Source organism: Chelonia mydas, chromosome 2 (assembly GCF_015237465.2).
Source record: "Chelonia mydas isolate rCheMyd1 chromosome 2, rCheMyd1.pri.v2, whole genome shotgun sequence".
NCBI classification, from domain to species: domain Eukaryota; kingdom Metazoa; phylum Chordata; order Testudines; family Cheloniidae; genus Chelonia; species Chelonia mydas.
In genome coordinates, this window is record NC_057850.1 from 215243527 (window position 1) to 215262137 (window position 18611).

An 18611-nucleotide genomic window follows, 5' to 3' on the forward strand; every position below is an offset into this window, starting at 1 on the left:
GATAGGATGCCATTAGTGAGGGATCCTCAACTTTGGAATTTGCCCACAAGACATCTCTTTGCTTGGCCCAACACAGCCTCAATATATTGACCTTCATAGCATGTTGCAAAACTTATTTGTTTTCCTAACCTCTATCTGAAGAAGTCAGTTGAGTGGACATGAACAAAGTGAGGGGGCTGTGGGGGATTTTTGGTTCTTGTGTTGGGAGGAATTTAATACTGATCCTGGCTGAACCTGAATTTGGTCTATGTACTTTTAAAAAATTAAATTGTACACTTGAGCCTACAGTCTTGGCTAGGTGCATTTTTATAAATGGGAAATAAACAGATTGTGTAAATTATAACAGCTTTTGTTAAAAGAAATGAATAAAAACCTTTATCACAACTATTAAAATTTGTTATCTGAAGCCACAAGAAACTTGACTGCAGGTGTATTGATGATCTCAGGTCTTCTTAGTAACCTGGACACATTTATGGTTTTGCTTTTAACTCAAAGTTTGTGTTTTGAATCAAGTTCAGAGTGATTGGAGGCAAAGGAGTTCATCTGAGTTTCCCAAATAAACTGATGACAAAGTTCTCACAAACTCTTGCAAACCAAAATCACCACCTTTTTCACAGCTTAAAATTTTAGTTTTGAAACTATGAAACTTGGAGAGAAACAAACAAAACAAAACTGTTTAAAGTTCAAAGCCTACTTGCCAGCTGTATTGGTTGCATAGTTTAATCAAGGATTAGTATTTTAATAGTAAATTCAGTTTACTTACTGCTGGTCCACTACTGCCAGCTGGGCCAATGGCACCCAGTGGACCAACTTCACCCTTAGGTCCTTTCTGACCCCGCTCGCCTTTAGCACCAGTTTGGCCAGCAGCACCCTAAAAACACAGAGAGGAATAAAAAATGTTTAAAATATATTTTAAAGGAACACAACAACAGAATGTTGCAGCGTTTGACAGTGAATTATACATTTGGTACTTACAGGAGGTCCAGCAAATCCATTAGGGCCAGCAGGACCACTCTCACCACGTTCACCCTAGAGTGAGATAAGAAATACTGAGGACTAAAGCTGTCAACACTCAAGAATAGTTGTTTTCTGAATGTAGCATTTTTGCATCTGGAAATGGTCTCTAAGTTGCTACTTACGGGAGCACCACGAGGACCAGCAGGGCCAGCAGAGCCAGCAGGACCAGCTTCACCCTAAAATATACCAAAAAACATTTTCACTATGATGTGCCATTGGCAGTCACACTGACTGTAATCAGAATGGGGATGTACTCTAGGTAATATGGCCTTCTCTTTGATTAATGGGGAAATTATGTACTCATCTCCCCTATGCCTGCAAGTGAGAAGAGATCACCACTACATATTACTCTTCATCAAAATACTCTAGTTTTCACCTATTTAATGCTACTGAGTTGCATTTTTTGCATGGTTTTTGGACATTTCCTGAAATTGTCACCAAGGATCAAATACCAGGGTATTTCAAAACAATGAGGAGTTGATATGTGTTCCTCCATCACCTCTGCCTGCTCCCCTGCCCACCAGAATGCTAAGTTTGCAATCAGAACTAGGCTCTATGTGAAGTCAGAAAGGCAGGGCCCAATCCAGAACCTTCTCTATGTATGGTCCCACTATACTCTTACAACTCTTCCCACCCTGACCCGTTTGTGCAGGACAGAGCAGTGCTGTGGTAATCCTTCTTCACTTGCCAGTGAGGCTTTATAGCCTCTGGTAGCCCTCCCAATATGGGCAATATATGAAAGATGTAGAAAGTCTATTTACAGCTAGAATGGAATTTCTTTTTATTCTAAATAGAGACTGGTTACATTTTCCCTTCAGCCTTCAAATGTTCATACAAAAGTTACACTGGCAACAAAAAAGCAAAGGAAGACATACCCGATCACCAGGGCCACCAGCAGGGCCAGGGGATCCAACAGCACCAGGAATACCCTAAAGAACCAGACAGAAACATGGCATGATTTCTCGTTACATATATTCATGCAAGCAGGAGTGGCCATTCTCTCTGCTCCACTGCCTTTCGTTTCTTTTCTTCCCTTCCCTCTGGAGACAGCAGGGTGACAATGTTGTTTTATTAGCTATGAAATTATATGATGCAAAATTTGTGAGGAAAAAATCATAGAATATCAGGGTTGGAAGGGACCTCAGGAGGTCATCTAGTCCAACCCCCTGCTCAAAAGCAGGACCAATCCCCAATTTTTGCCCCATATCCCTAAATGGCCCCCTCAAGGATTGAACTCACAACCCTGGGTTTAGCAGGCCTAAGCTCAAACCACTGAGCTATCTCTCCCCCTCCCTTCATTACTCTCTTCCTCTCAAAGTACAAGTTTCCAGGTGGACTGTGAGTATCCCAAAGCCTCTTTGAGCATTCGCATTAAAATGAGTGCCTTCTTTAAAAAACTAATGTGCCTTTGGGGTAAAGGGATCTTCAATTAGAACAAATGAAAAAAGGGCTCATTGTTACCTCACTGTTTCTGCCATTGATCTACACTCATAACTCTCATTGACTTTTGTTGGTGTTCACACACTGAACAATTGCAGGGCTGGGCCCTGAATTTGTATATGTCTATTGTTTAACCCTTTTCCACTTCACCTACTGTATAAAGGATATATAGCATCTGATCATGGAACCTTACTTGAGCAGACCCATTGACTTCAATGAACGACTTACTTGGCTCACATGAGTTTTACTCCTGTGATTCATGGGTTTGCAGTTTCGGGCCCATATAGTATAAATATTGGTAACTAAAGGGTAATATCACATTGCATAACTGTCTGCGTGAAGCAAGGCCCTATACTCAGATCAATGGCATTTGTTTGTATGCAACCAGATAACTCAAAAACACAGCATCCAATCAATTTTGAAATTTTAGGGAGTGTTCTAGACGTCAGTGGGCAGAACGCTATTGATTTTGGTGAAAATCAGAAAAGTGGAAGGGAGATATGGGGGGCACACAAAGCCCCTGGTATCTGGTTAACAGAACCATCCACTTCAGCCAGATCTGTAATTGTCTATAGATAAAAACAACAAAAAAACAGTTGACGGCAGCCACCAACACCTTCCAACACCATCTCAGCCCTGTCCATCTTCCCAATACAATTAAAACACCCTGAATGACTTTTCACCAGGCAGAAAGAAAAGAAATAATAATGGTGGGGGAAGAGAGGAATGGAGGGCACACAGAGCCCCTGGCATGGGGGGGAATGGGGAACCCTGGTATGGGCGCGGGAAGGGAAGAATGGGAGGGTACACAGAGCCCCGGCACAGGGGAAAGGAGTGGTAGAGTTGCAGGGAGTCTTGAAATAGAGGGGGATGGGAGGGTGGCACACAAGTTGCTTGTGGGAGGTTGGAATGGAGGGATACAAGGAGTCCCTGGGGTGTGCAATGAGCTCAGCCTATGGAAGCAATGAAGTGAGATCCTTGAGTTCATTAATGCAAAACATTTAGTGTCCTGAGACATCTCTGGTTCCCTTCCACTACAGAAAGCTGGGACTCCAGATTAATCCTTCTCAGTACTACTCAATCAAGTTATTATTTTACTTTGCTGGTGTATTTTAAAGCTTTTCTTTAAAATATGGAGAGCTGAAGTCTAAACACCATTTTGTTGTTGACTGTGCAAAGGACCTGAACAGATCTTAGACTTCAGGAAAGGCTTGAAATATGCTCCTGTAAATCTTGTTCATTCTCCTTCAACAGAAACACTTCTGAACTGTCCGGAGCTAAATTTAGCGATAATACAATGACTGGATATACTCACCCGAGAGCCATCTCTTCCTGTTGCCCCAGCTTCGCCTCTGAGGCCTGGTAAACCCTGGAAACAGGAAAAAAATAAAATAAAATTCCACCACCATGTTATATTGTTAATGAAGGCCAGAGACAAAAAGAGATCTAAACTGTCTATTTTAACTGCATCATCATTTAATTCTTATTCCTACATACAGACATAATTCCTTCCTTCTTTATGTGCAGTTATTGTATGTGTATCTTGAGTGCAGAAGGAAACCTTCATTTTGGGGTACATTCTCTTTTTAACATGCAGACTAAAATCTGACACTCCTGAATGAGAGTTTAATAGTAAATGCATTGCTCAGCGTGCCATTGCTTGTGCTAAGCAGTGAGTCGTGGAGTGAAGTTGCCGAGGAAGAGGCATGACATAGGGCCACCCCAAAAAACACAAAAGCAAGGTTAAAAGAGTTGCAAACTCAGTTCCTCTTCTCCTGATGTGGAAATCCTGCTCAACACCCATAGACCTTCCTCCCAGGTCACAGTGTGTTTGAATGGAATTAAAGATTCAATTACAAATTACAATCTGTGAAAATGATGAGGCTTGCTACTGACCTCAATCTGGTTTGCAACAATGTGAGACATGAATCAGACCGCTGATATAATCTATCTATAGTATAAATAATCTATAGTATAAATCTATCCTCTCCCTTTTCCTTTGGCCCATAAAAGCAATATGTACACATTCTCCTGGGAATCTGCATTATACTTTATGCTTGGAGCAGGAAAAATAATTGTTGAACACAATGGGAGCATATAAATGGTTACACAGTGAACAAGGGTCACAAGAAGGATAGTCATTGGCCATCACTGTAGCCTCAAGGAATCAGAATACGATTCAGCCCTAATTGTTCTTCTCAAATATGTACTCTTGCTTTGCGTTGATTCACATGGCAGCTACCTGGATACTGTATCTTATAACGAGTGTCAGGCAATTCCAGGCCTCATCCCTTTTTGACTGCATCTTTAACTGATTGTCTTTTGATTCCTTTAGTCAAAACAAATGAAGCAATATTGCCAACCTCAGGCTTAGAGGTCATTCACTAGATTTCATACTCTCACATCCCGAGAAAGGCTTTGGTTGCTGAGATATTTCTCTGATTCGCCTTGGATACCTAGATTACTCAAACACTTAGGCACTTCACATTTGGAGTATCTGACAGAATGATACTGGATTTTGCAATTCATCATTGAGTTTTATACACAGTAGTAATATGAACGGGGGTGAGTTGCTCAGGCAAACTGAAGGGCATTCCTAATTCCAAAATTAAAAACAGAGTTTCTTAATCCATTTTCCAAGAATAAAATTGTGAATGGATCAGCCAGATGAAGGAAAATACCGTGACGTAAGTATGACACTGCCAACGGAACTCATTCTACATTTGCTAACTACATGTCATAAATATTACAGGTCCTGTAACTAGTGCTCAGTGCTCAACAAGTTGTAGCAAAGGAGGTGGAGCCCTTTTTACATATCTCCATTCTTACTGTAAGTAGGACTCACTGAAGACAAGTTTAATAGATCTCTCAATACACTCATGGGGCCCAGTCCTGAAAAGTGATGAGTGACCACTACTCCTACTGATTCCCAGGGGTATTCAAGGGTGCTGGCATCAGAGAGGAGGCTTTCAGCACCTCACAGGATCATGACTTTGTTGAGAAAATAGCTCATTTACTCATGTGCTAGTGGTGGGTGTCTGTGAAATATAGTTTCACGTAACTTTTCAGTTTTGGTGAAAGTTATATTCAGGTGACCTTTCCGTTCAATTGTTTAAAAACACAAAGAGTCCCCCCTCCCCTGTCCCCCACAACCTGTGCACATGTGTTTCAGTTGCAATTAAACTGGTTGAAACTGGTGACTTACCTTTTCACCTTTGCCTCCTGGGACACCAGCAATACCTCTCTCGCCTGGGATTCCACCAGGGCCGGCTGGGCCTGGACCACCAGGGGCACCAACATTGCCAGGTTCACCCTAGCAGTAACAAGGGAACATGTAAGAAAGGAATGATTTGTTCTGTAAGGGTCTCAGCAAAATTATCTTAAGATTGAATTCCTCATTTTTCTTCTAATTTTTGAAAGGACTGACTCAATAAATCATTCTTATCTTCAAATAGTCTGCCTCGAATTTTAGAAGATTTTTAAAAATTTATCCCTGTGGTAAATGGGTGCAACTTCATTGCTTTCAGCAATGTTCCCTGAAGGCAGTGGAGTAGTGCTTCTTCACTCCATGGCTGAATTTCGCTTCAGGGGAACAGCCTGATCTTCCAAAAAAACACTAATCTTCGACTTTGCGCAGGAACCCGCCCCCTCCTCCCGCGTCACCGCAATTTTCTACTAGAAAATAGGCCCAAATCAGAACCATTTCCCCGACTCTTTAGAATCTGGAGGTCTTGACAGAATGGAGCCTGGATTCCAAACTCAACTTTACTGATGAGATTTTGCAAAGATAAGACAATGCCTGGATTTCCTTGTTTCTCTGTGACTTTAGCTGTGATCCTCAGACACTAAATGATGCTCTTGCTTTCAGTTTTTGCAACTTGATCTGTGGGTCAAGTGAAACTTAAGCACCAGGCTTTTGTTCTTGTGGGGGCAGTTTTGTGTCAGCTTGTCATTGGGCTCCCACGTTTGCAGATATCAGTAATTAAGATATAGAAATGTAGGTGCTAATGTTTACAATGATGAAAGTTTGGAACAAAGAGTCAGGCACAGTATAAATCCAGTTCAAAAGAGGTGAATGGAACACTGAGCTAACAGAAATTGTATCAGTGATTCCTAGCTGGAATCTTACTCCCGTCCTCTGTAAAGGGAAAATTTTCAGTGCATAACAAACTAGTACATAATAGGCCTCAATGGAACTTTGCCATTTGACGCCACCTGAGGATCTGGCCCACTGTCTCAGGGATATATGTAGGTAATTGTCATCAGCATCAAGTGGAGTTATGCACTCGGTTATCAAGGTTTCAGTGGTCATAGCAGTAGCAGTTTGCAAAGGCTTACCTTGTTACCATCAGAGCCTGGTGGGCCAGTTGGACCACGGCTTCCCATGGAACCTACAGGACCGACAGCTCCACTTTCACCGGGAGCGCCACGTTCACCCTGAAAGAGACAGGTTGGTTTGAGTTGTCCTTGATAAACCAGAGCCATTAAAGGGCTGGTTGATTGCACCAAACTCTTTATTTGAGGTGAGTTGTGCAAACTAAAAAAAATACATTGGCATTCACATTGTGTAAAATATATTCCAAGTACACTTTCAAAAGGGGCTGGTTTTCCAAGACCTTGCACCTTGTGTAATCACTGATACCTATGCAAACTGGCTACAAACAAATCAGAATGGCAGTTTTACACCCACTTTGTACAGGTATAAATGACTTCACTAGGCAGTAGAGAATCTGGTCCATAGTTTTTTGACACATACCTACCAATATAAAATCCCAAAAGCTTTTAATCGAGAGAGATTGCCAGTTAAAATACAAATATTTTCTAAGCACAAAATTCTGCCTCTGGACAGGGTGCACACAACTTCTCTTTACAAGATCCATAAACACAATTGTGAACTGACGCCCCACAGGCCCATTTGAAGGCAGGATTAGGATTCTAATGGGGGTCCACCCATATGGAGCAGCTCGCAGGATTAGGGCCATTGCAATTATCAAGCAAGAATCTTTGTCTGTTTTAATTCAGTAATCTTTATTGTCTGTTTTAATTCAGTAATGCTCATTATCACCCCTAAGAACATTAAGTGTTTATATATACAATTTTTAAAAGGAAAAAAGGCATCTCCCAGCTTCTAAATGTTTTGAAGCCAACCGGATAGTTTTCTGATAAGCAGTTTAGGGACAACATAAATAAAATGTAAATTATTTCTCACAATCAGAGCTTTTCCTGCATGGCAGGAGAGCAATACTGCCATGAACTCTTTGCTCTTTGTTTCTGCTAGTAGCCATATGGTCAAATTTTGAAAAGCAACTAGTTAAACAGGTGTTTTAAAGAACCAATGTCCAAAACCGGAGCAGCCTTCTATGCCCACCAGAGTAGAAGTATAGTGTTTTGCCTACTTCTGAGCACGAGCAGGGGGATTCTGCATCACTTTGTGCAATGCAGAGAAGCCTTTGCAGCATTTCTTTACAGTATCATGCTAGGGTTGGAGGTAAGGTAGGTTTGGAAGTGACTAGGTGTGTTGGGGTCATGGCCAGTAGTTTAGTGCACAGTGTACCTGATCCATAGCACAAAGAAATCTATTGTTTTCACTGTGCTTTGGACCAGGCCATCTATGCATATGCAGAGGTCAGACATGACATAGGAGGGAGCAGCAGGCCATCCCCATTATTTTCCCACTACATGGGAAGGTTTAGCAGGCCCTGACACATGCACTGGGGCTGAGAATTCTCATTCCTCCTGAGTTTATCAAGTTTTATTAGAAATGTACATAAATAAAGAAAACTTTATCAAGACAGAGTTTGAAAATGTACCATGAAGAGTAACTTACTCTTGGGCCAGCAGGACCGGGGAGACCAAATTCACCTGGAATACCCTAGACAAAAGAAAAACATGGGTTAAGCTGATTTCTAAAGCAGGTTTGTCATGATTGTTGTAGTCTTACATTTGTTTTTTTAAATACTAGTTAGAAATACTTTTCAGTGCAATAACATATGACAAGTATGGCACATCACAACCTGGCCTTTGGTGCACAAAGATGGGTGACGATGAAAGGGCGCAGAGACCCTTTCCTCTCCAAACATGCAGCCAGACAGTATCCTATGGCACTGGGAGGCCTAGCTTTCAAACTCTGCAGACTCTGGAGGCCTGCTTCACCACTGAGTTACCCCAATTTTATTCAGCCGATTTCAGTGGAATTATACTGACATAAAACTAGAATAATTCCGGAAGAATAGCAGACATTGAAGTTTTGGAATGGAAATTTTCTGTCAAATAATTTCCATTTATTGTAAGTCTACTTTTAAAGATATTCAACCTGGAATACAGAGTGTAAGTCAGATCAGTCTTGAAAAGTCATATCAGGGTTTGGCTTTGTCCATACTAGAACTTTGAAATAAGAAATACTCCTCAATTGCTAAGTGATTTGTTGCTGCCTTTAATAATGAATTAGATAGAAATTTTGCATACAATATGGAACACTTTTCATTTTGGGAAATGGAGGATCTAAACTAGACTTAGTTTTTCTTCACCTTATGTATGAGTTTAATCACAGCACTTAGGTGACTCAGCTGTCACTACTTGCAAACTACTGCTTGTGTTACTCACTCTGTCGCCTGGTTTACCAGCTTCACCAGCAGGGCCTGAGGGGCCTGGGAGACCCTAAATGAAAAGAAATACGTATATGAATAAAGTCATTACCTGAAGTACTGAATGCATTTCAGATTGTTACTGAAGAGCCTACACAGCTTACAGCAAAGCAGCAGTAAGAGGCTAAGTTTATAACATGAAAGAACAAGGGACATGTTTTGCTTTCAGGGCCTGACTTAAAGCCCACTGAAAGACTCCAGAGGATTTCAATGGGCTTTTGATCAGGTCCTAAGTTATGAGAACAATTGTGTAGTCCCACTGCATGGGAGTAAGAAAGAACATCTGGGCCCAACTATTTTTGACATTTATTCATAAACTGAGTGCTTTGACACAGTTACACTGAAGAACTCTAAATATTTGAGATTTCAGCTGGCTACATAGAGAGCTACTAAGAAAGTTCTGAATGGGCTAAGGTGGGCTTACAAAGAATGGGAGAGTTAAATATTAACTATAGTGTTTGCTACTATGAATAATAAAATATATGGGATAATATTTGGCAAGTGAATATTTACTTACTTGGAAGCCAGGGGGGCCAGCTGGACCTTGTTCACCTTTTGCACCAGGATTGCCCTAGAAGGAATTAAAAAGAAAAATACTTAACTAGGACCTGGAAATACAAGAGAAGGCTTTTCATATTGGAAGTCCTGTAGTTTAACATTAAACCAAGAAAGTTCTGCAACTAGGTTTATGATGTAGAAGCTGTTACTTACAGCAACGCCCGGGGGACCTTGAACACCATTGTTGCCATCAGGACCAGGAGCACCCTAAATACAGTATTAGAGAAATATTTGATGACTCATTTATAAATCCAAGCTTTCCTGTCTTTCTGAATTACACACTCATTCTGAAAGTATAGGGCCACAACAGCTTATTTTGTACCTACAACTGGTCTAGTTAATAAGAGTCTTTATCCTGCTCAGATTTCTATCCATTAATAGCTGCATTACTGTTTAATAGCTGCATTGTAAGAAGACAGCAGAAATGCTCACAATTGTATTGTGGGATGGCTATGGTTCTAGAACCAACTTGAAATCATGGGGTCAAATTCATCCCTGGTGAAACTTCCTTCAGTGAAGTTATATGAATAAATTTGATCCATCAGCCATAGAACACGAAAAGAGTTCTTGATGGCAGGATGTGGATGAAAAGCAATCCCTTCCACTGGAGATTTAGTAAATCTCATAAATAATATGAAGAAAACAGGATTTGAGGGATAAATTGGAAATGAATAAGCTTTCCTTTTCAAAATCGATTTACAGGGGAAGGGGTCTGGTGTATGGGGTGAACCAAGCAGAGTAATTCACATTTAACATTAGTCCAATGTGTACTGGTAGAAGGTTAGATACATGTTTACAGAGTGTTCTCCTATTTCATCAGTTATTCTTTGGTTCACTTGCACAAACTAATACTATCTTCTCTTTGTGGGGGCCTTGAATATCTGTTATTGCTCTCTTGCCTCCTATCTATATGTTACTAGATAAAATATACACATACCCGTGAGCCAGCAACACCAACATTGCCTTTGTCACCAGGTTTGCCAGGTTCACCCTACAGTTAATGGGGGGGAGGGGGGAGGAGAGGGGGAAGAAAGGGGAAACACAAACAAATTAAACAAGTCATCATTCTGGAAACAGTTAAAGTGCCATTTATTTGTTATTTTCCATGCCACAAGATCTATTATAATATTCCTTTATCCCTATATTTTCAAACATTTTCACTGGATAGTTGAAGAGGTAGGAAAAACCATCTATACAATAGAAATAATTACCTTGTCCTTTTTTTCAAATCCCCATCCACCTATATTGGCAGGTCTCAGGTCTGCTCTCTGAGATGCTGTGCATGGTGGCTTTCACTAGGCAACACCATAAATCCAGGGGGTTGAGTGTAAAAATTACCTATCACACCTATGGGATTGATCCAAAACTCACTAAAGTCAGTGGGAGTATTTCTACTGGCTTCAATGGGCTTTAGATCAGACCATATATATTCAGGCATATTCAGAAAGCTTTTGAAGGGCCAGACGCTGCAGTTCCCCTACAGTTAAAATGCATACAGGGGACCAATGTTTCTAGAACAATTAAATATAGAGAGCAGCACTAAAATGAACATATATTGTAATATGCACTTAATCTGATAACAGCCTTAAACATTTTCTACTGGTTTGTTGAAAAAATATTGTTTCTATTTTGGCTTACTGCACAAATTACTAGAGAGACAAAAATGTCCTGATAGCATTAAGTATACTATACTCAATAAATAACAATGCAAATGGCATGCAAGCAGATTCAAGTGCTTAACTGTAATTATTATGAAGATAACTCTCTACCAAGAAATAGGCTTACAGTGATATAAAGCTCTTCTCTATTGTACTTACATTGGGACCTTTTGGTCCAGGGAATCCAATGTTGCCAGGCTCGCCTCTTGGACCAGCTGGACCAATTGGGCCAACTCTACCATCAGCACCAGGGAAACCCTAGAAAAATCAATCATACTTTTGAATGCCTGTTTTTTAATCACTAGCCCATGGTTCAGTTTCTTTCTGTGATGTAAAGAAAAGAGTTACCTGTATGGGGAAGCAGCAAACATCTAATGCATATGGTTTACTTTTAAAAAGTGGAGAGCATATCTGAATATACAGTCACTCCTAGTACATGTTTTCTCCTTTCTGTGACAATGGTAATCGTATTTTTATTGTTACTTCACTTTTTGGGATTATGGGCCTGATCCAAAGCCCATGGAAAGACTCCCATTGACCTCCATGGATTTTGGATCAGTCCCTTGAGCGATAAAATACATAACTGTAAAGGATACTTTGAAATAGATCTCACTGACTTTAAACATAGTTGTGCTAAAGCTCAGCAATGTGATTTCAGCTTCCTAAATATAGCTATTACTGGTGTTTTAATATATATTTGGAAAATATAGTGAAAAGAAAAGAATACTTACAACGGGGCCTTCCTTGCCAGCAGGGCCTGGGTTACCAGGTTGACCTGGAAGACCCTAAAACAGAAAGGTTTTATTGTCATGAAATTAATTCAGATCATTAAAAAAACAGAAAACAAAACAACCCCCCTAGCTTTTTCTATATACTATTTGAATAAATTGCAGAAAATAAGTCTTTATTTCCTATTGTTTGCACCAAAAACACATCAAAGCAGAACTCAGTAATATATTCCCACACAGACTGAAAACAGTCATTTTAATTCCGTATACTGTATTTTATAATATGTGTGCCATTTGCTTAAACTCATTTAGGCCCTAATCCTGCAAACATTCACAAATTTAAAGTTAAGTATGTGCATAAGTGTTTGCAGAATTGGAGGCTAATGGTTTATACATTGATTAGAAAGCTGATGGAGACAAATTTTACAGAGGGTGAATTAGAGAGAATAAAACCAATGCCATGAAGGCAGTGACAGACTAGGGCCAGATCCTGCTCCACTGAACTCAGTGGGAGTTTTGCTACTGACTTTAATGGGATCAGGATTGAGTTCTAGATAACCTATTAACTCATGTGAATTTATGGACAAGATTTATTGTTCTTTCAGTTAACGTGAATAAGAAGATGGGCCAATGTGGCTTAGAGAACACTGCAACAGACACACAAATTTCAACTATGATCATAATTACCACATTGTATAAGTAATAATTAAGGCTAAGATTTTGTCATATTTATTTTTAGTATAAGTCATGTACAGGTCATGGGCAATAGACAAAAATTCACGGAAGCCGTGACCTGTCTGTGACTTTTGCTGCTGCAGCTCCATAGTGTCTCCTGCCACCATGATGACTGGGAGCTGCAGGGTTCCCCCTCTTCCCTCCCTCCCACATATAGGAGGCTGTCATCTGTCATTGGAACCCTGAGGAGGGCCCCCTGAGGAGGCTGTCAGAGGACTCTAAAGAGGCTGTCGCCCATCACTGGAACCCTGCCAGGGCCCTGCTGGCTGCCAGCTCCAGTCCCATGGCCCCAGGGGCTGAAGCAGAAAATGTCACTGAGGTCTCTGGAAGTCATGGATTCTGGATTCAGTGACATAAACGTAGCCTTAGTAATAATCAGTGGAATCACTTTGGGGTAGGGACCATCTCTTTGTTCTGTGTTTGTACAGTGCCTAGCACAATGGGGTCCCGGTCCATGACTGGGGCCCTTAGTTGCTACCATGATAGCACTATATAATAATGCTTAATTTCATTAAATGTTTTGATATTGTTTAATCACTTTGTTGAAGAAAGCACTCATAATACCAAGAGATCTGTATAATGACAGGCTGATGGAAATTGGCTAGTTATCCTCTGTGATAATGGACAAACATATCTCTAAGTTTTGAATAGTTTTATCCCATAAAATGAAAGTCATTTCCCTTTTTGCAATTCTCCAGCAAAGCTACTGAGTTCAGACTTACTCTTGGACCAAGGAGGCCAGGCTCACCAGGGCGACCAGAATCACCGCCAGGACCCCTAGCACCAGCGGGACCAGGAGAACCACGGCTTCCAGCAAGTCCCTACAAAAAAAAAAATTATAACAAAAATTAAAACCAAGACAGAGACAATTAGCCATAAGTATCATCCATATATATAAATAAAGAAATCCTGCATTACACTACATGACTAGAAGTAAATTGTACAAAAACTCACCATACTACCAGCTCTGCCTTCAGATCCAGGGAGACCACGAGACCCAGGAACGCCCTACGAACAACAAACACAAAACAGATTAAGAATGGAAAAGAGATTAAGTCACATGCTAAGGCAGAGTTTGCTAAAGCTCAGAATACAAACCAGAACCGCTGGTATCTCAGATGAGTCTGGATCTGAGCACCCTCAATTGTGGGGAAATCTGGATCCCGAGAGAGACTTTGTGTCTTCCCAGAGCTCTAATGGGTGGAATCAGAACTTTTGGTCTGAGCACCCTCAGTCTTTGGTAAAATTCAGCTCTGGATCTGGGGCCAAACTCTGGCCATGATCCTCTAATCTGATCCATGCAGGTAGACCCTTGCACCCATGCAGAGCCTTACTGACACCTGGGAGGTTCCACGTGAGTACAAGGAACTGCCCATGCAGCTCAGTTTGCAATATCGGGGCCTTTCTGTCTATAGCCAACCACTAATCTTCATCTGAAACACATATGGGATTAGCATTCCGTTTTCTTTCCTCTCCGGGTGAGCGCCTGATCCTATGAGGGGCTGAGTGCCTCCTCGAGGAAGCTGGCCTTGTTCCCCTCCAGCTGGAGGTGCCGTCAGCACGTTGTCAGAGATACTCACCAGCCTGGCAGGATCGAGCCCCTGGCTTTCAATTACATTTATGTGTATCAATGGGTTTTTAAAGGGCTAAGTGCATTTGTGGGGCTCTAAAAACAATAAATATTTAACAAACAACAATAACTGAAACCAACCATAAACATATACTTTGAGGACAAGTATAATTTTCAGCATTAATATGTACTATGCGAAAATGGCTCAGATCACTGGATACAATATCTGTTCAACGGGCACATTCCTATGGGGCTCGACTTAGCCGGAATAGTACGGATAGCAGCATTAATGACTCCTCATTTCTTTATTTGTATTTGTCGTTCTAGTTTTGCTGTGTCATTTCCCTTCTTATTTGCTTATGGCTGAAATGTGCAAGGAGAACCTACTCTTAGACCTGCTGAACCAGGGGGGCCGGTAGCACCAGCTTCACCAGTAGAACCTCTCTTGCCTTCCTCACCATTTGGACCAGCGGGACCCGGTGAACCAGCAGCACCCTGTTTCAATGTGAATAGAGAAAAAGATCAGAATCTTATGCGACAGGCTACACAAAAATTAATTTACTGAAACATGTTTCATGTGCTACCATACTCACAGGTTCACCCTTGTTACCAGATTCTCCCTTGGATCCAGCAGGTCCAGGCTCACCCTAGAGTCAAGCAAAGAGGTCACAGAATTAAACACCCTAAAAAACTACTTTCTTCCACCTGTGCAAGCTTTCTCTGCAGCAAAGAACTATTTAATAATCTAGTGGGAGTATCCTGCATCGTTCTATTTTGATAGACAATCGGGGCCATTCCTGTTATGTGTCAAATGGACTTTTTTGGTTTAACAGACATGGAACATTCATAGAAAACAATATGTTAAAAGATAATTTAAAATAACATCAATTGACCTAAAGCATTCAGGGCCTGCTCCTCAGTTGGCATTACACCAGCCGAGGGCCTGGCATTAAGACTGTTGTTGTATCTTTCTGCCTTACACAAGTTTGGATAGCATTAGTGTGCAAGAACTACTGAGCTTTATGGTCATCACACCCGAAGGATGTGCGACATATGAATTCTTAAGTCACAACAAGCCAAGCGGTGGCAAAATGTGGAAGTGAGCTGTTATGTGTAACTTGAAATGCCTTGGAAAGAAAAACTAAAATGTTTACCATTAGAGATAAAATATATCCAGCAGGTTTTACAAGTGTGGATACTTTGGCCATTATAAAATAGAGATATACTATAGACTAGGCCACTTACAGCAAGTCCTCTAGCACCAGCTGTACCAGCTGGGCCAGCAGGTCCAGGAATACCACGAGGACCAGGCAAACCAGGAGCACCAGCAACGCCAGGAAGACCCTGTTAAGCAAAAAAGAAAGAAAGAACATAACAATCTCATTATCTTCTTTGTCACTTTAATTGAAACATGCTTTCTGAAGCAACTCAGCTTGAATTTAGAGATACTTACAGCTGCACCTTTAGCACCAGCAATGCCATTAGCACCAGGGTTGCCCTAATAAGAAAGACAAAAGGTATTGGTTAATATAATCTTCTGCTTACTTCCCCGAGCTCCAAGAATTCACATTTGCTGATAGCAAGATTGAAGCTAACTTACTGCAGGGCCAACGGGGCCAGAAGCACCAGGAAGTCCAGGCTCACCTCTTGGACCAGCAGGACCACTGGGACCGACAGCACCAGCAGCTCCAATATCACCCTATTTGAGAAAACGGTATCAGACCTTTCATCTACAAGCACAGTGCAGTGATATACCACAGCACGGTGTCTTTCAGCATACACTACCCATACCACTGCAACCTGAGATTAATAATAAATGTTGGCATTTGTTATTGCTGTGTGAGATATGAAGAAACCGAGGCTATGTTTACACTATGAGCTGCAGTGTGATTCCCCAACTCGTGTACATGTACTCGATGAAAGCCAGCATGAGTCTAACTAGCACTGTAGCCATGGTAACAGGAGTAGTGGCAGTAGAGGCATGGCTGAGCCATGCCAAATACATAACCACTGGTGTTAGGTGGGTGGGTGTGTACTCGGCACGGCTCAGCCGTGCCTCCATTGCCTCTACCCCTCCTACTCTGCTATTTATACGTGTGCTAGTTCAATGAGAACTAACCTGAGCAATGTATACGATCTGGGGAACCACACCCCTAGGTCACGGTGTAGACATAGCTTTTTTACCCATTTTCAGAGACACTGAGCCTTGGAAGCCTGTGTAGTTCCCATGGAAGTCAGTGGCTTACATGGGAGCTGTGGGTCCCCAGCACCTCTGAAAAATCAGACCATATGTTATTACCCAAGACCGTATGTTATTACAGCAGGTCAATTGCAGAGTCACTTTGCACTATTGCAAATAATGACACAAGGTGCAGAACAACCGTAAATCGGTCTCAAAGTGCCTCCAGGCAATGGATGTCCAATTTAATTTTTGGCATCTGAACTTATAATAAGCTACTGGCAGGGTATCAATTACACCTTTTTATGGGATCTTACCTTTTTCTTTTTTTCCAACGGTACATCAGAATTAGAGGCTATCTTAGCTGAGACAGAATCTTTAAAACTCAGCCCTCGGACCCATAATTGTTGTGATTACTTATGTACTCATAAACTGACTGTACAAACTCTCTGCTATTACTGGATATACTCTGGGTAAGCTTTTCTTTGGTTTCTAAAGCTACTGCATTCTATCAAGAATGTGGCCTGCGTGTATCCTCATCTTCAATACAGTGTTTCAGTTTGCAAAGACTAAGTATCCCAGCAAATAATTCTCCATCATTCTGATCTAAATATGAATCAAGATAGATTTGTCTGCTGGGACATGTAGTCTTCATGGGAAGCACATCTGTATTAAGGAGGAGGATAGCACCAGCAAACTACTCTAGTTTATTCAAAACCAGTGTAGCCCTTGGCCTCTTGGCAAGTTGTCAAATCAGCTCCCAAATGGGGCATAACTTGACTCGCTGGTCTAAATCCTGCCATTCTTTCTCCATCAAAAAATCCCATTTTATTTAATGGGAGTTTTAACTCAATAAGAACTTCAAAATCTGAACTACAGCAAATGGATTATCTAAGCTATAGTCTGCAAGGGGGACAAGTTATTTACTTGAGGATTAAAGTAAAACTATAATTATTTTTAATTGTAGGTTCTTCGTAGTAATTTTTGGAACTCAGGAAATGAGAACCCTGATTCGCCACCAATCTGCACCTTGTGTAGTTTTTGATACCTGTATAAAGTGGGTGTAAAATGCCACCATGCTGATTTGGCATGTTTCACCTCCACTTGTCAGAGGTATACATAACTGCACCAGGAGTGAAGCAGTGATGAACCAGGCTCTATATCTCCATAAGTGCCTTTATCTGTTCATTTCTTAGATTCAGATTTCATTTAATCTATTATTAACTATAGAGGAAATCCTGTTCTCAGGTCCAGAGTGTGAGTCTCTTACTGGCATTTCCTCTAGTGATTATTCTGCATTCATTCTGCTCCAAGAAGTTCAGTTTACATCAATGCCAATGCGGCAATCAGTTTTAGTGCTGAATATGGAACAGATTTGTACCAGAGAGCCCACAGCTGAACTTTACAATCCTATATGCAATCGACATATTTTATGTAATCCTTTTGGGCACATGCTCCCTATGATCATTTGGGGCAAACATTCCCTGGGATTATTTAGGAAAAAATAAATTAAAATAGTCTAGCTGTGTGGAAAAGCTGCCATATTTCAAAATGTTACTTATGAATATATGTGATAATATTTCCAAATATTAGGGTTAGGGTTTTTCCTCATTCTGACCTGTAACAATGATGTTTGGTTTGAAAGCACTGCAGTGTCAGATGTGAGTGCACATTTTGCTGTGCATAAGAATTAGATGGTACATTTCACCTTCCTCTAAAAGAAGATATTCATACCTTGGCACCAGGAGCACCTGGGAAACCTGGAGGACCAGCAGCACCAATGGGGCCCTACAAAATGAAAGAGACAAAGTGTTTAGAGAGATTACTGAAAACACAGGCACCTTAGTTGCTGAAATAAATATATGGCAAAATACAAATATATCTATCTGATCAATTACTTATCAATACATCTTCTGAATCTCAGAAGTGACAATTAGAAATAGGATTGATACTGAATAATATTTGCAGTGTGGATTAAGACTTTATAAATGAGGGAAGACTCCTGTCCTAGAACCAAAACACATGAGCAGGGCAGGAAAGTACAGGATGGGCAGAGGCAGCCATCTGCTAGTGCCAGGCAGG

The 18611-nt window shown here is 41.0% G+C and overlaps 1 protein-coding gene across 1 annotated transcript in view; it reads right to left on the bottom strand.

The window, feature by feature from the left end:
* Positions 1-18611, bottom strand: part of COL1A2 (collagen type I alpha 2 chain) — a 50916-nt gene that overhangs the window by 14101 nt on the left and 18204 nt on the right. Inside the window, exons 16-37 of the mRNA XM_027829846.3 lie at positions 18264-18317; positions 15951-16049; positions 15804-15848; positions 15596-15694; positions 14944-14997; positions 14738-14845; positions 13735-13788; positions 13503-13601; positions 12049-12102; positions 11477-11575; positions 10597-10650; positions 9813-9866; positions 9619-9672; positions 9061-9114; positions 8285-8329; positions 6796-6894; positions 5663-5770; positions 3773-3826; positions 1893-1946; positions 1140-1193; positions 976-1029; positions 764-871 (exon numbers count right to left, since the gene is read on the bottom strand). Coding sequence (XP_027685647.1) covers positions 764-871; positions 976-1029; positions 1140-1193; positions 1893-1946; positions 3773-3826; positions 5663-5770; positions 6796-6894; positions 8285-8329; positions 9061-9114; positions 9619-9672; positions 9813-9866; positions 10597-10650; positions 11477-11575; positions 12049-12102; positions 13503-13601; positions 13735-13788; positions 14738-14845; positions 14944-14997; positions 15596-15694; positions 15804-15848; positions 15951-16049; positions 18264-18317 — 1557 coding nt within the window. The remainder of the gene's footprint in view (positions 1-763; positions 872-975; positions 1030-1139; positions 1194-1892; positions 1947-3772; positions 3827-5662; positions 5771-6795; positions 6895-8284; positions 8330-9060; positions 9115-9618; positions 9673-9812; positions 9867-10596; positions 10651-11476; positions 11576-12048; positions 12103-13502; positions 13602-13734; positions 13789-14737; positions 14846-14943; positions 14998-15595; positions 15695-15803; positions 15849-15950; positions 16050-18263; positions 18318-18611) is intronic.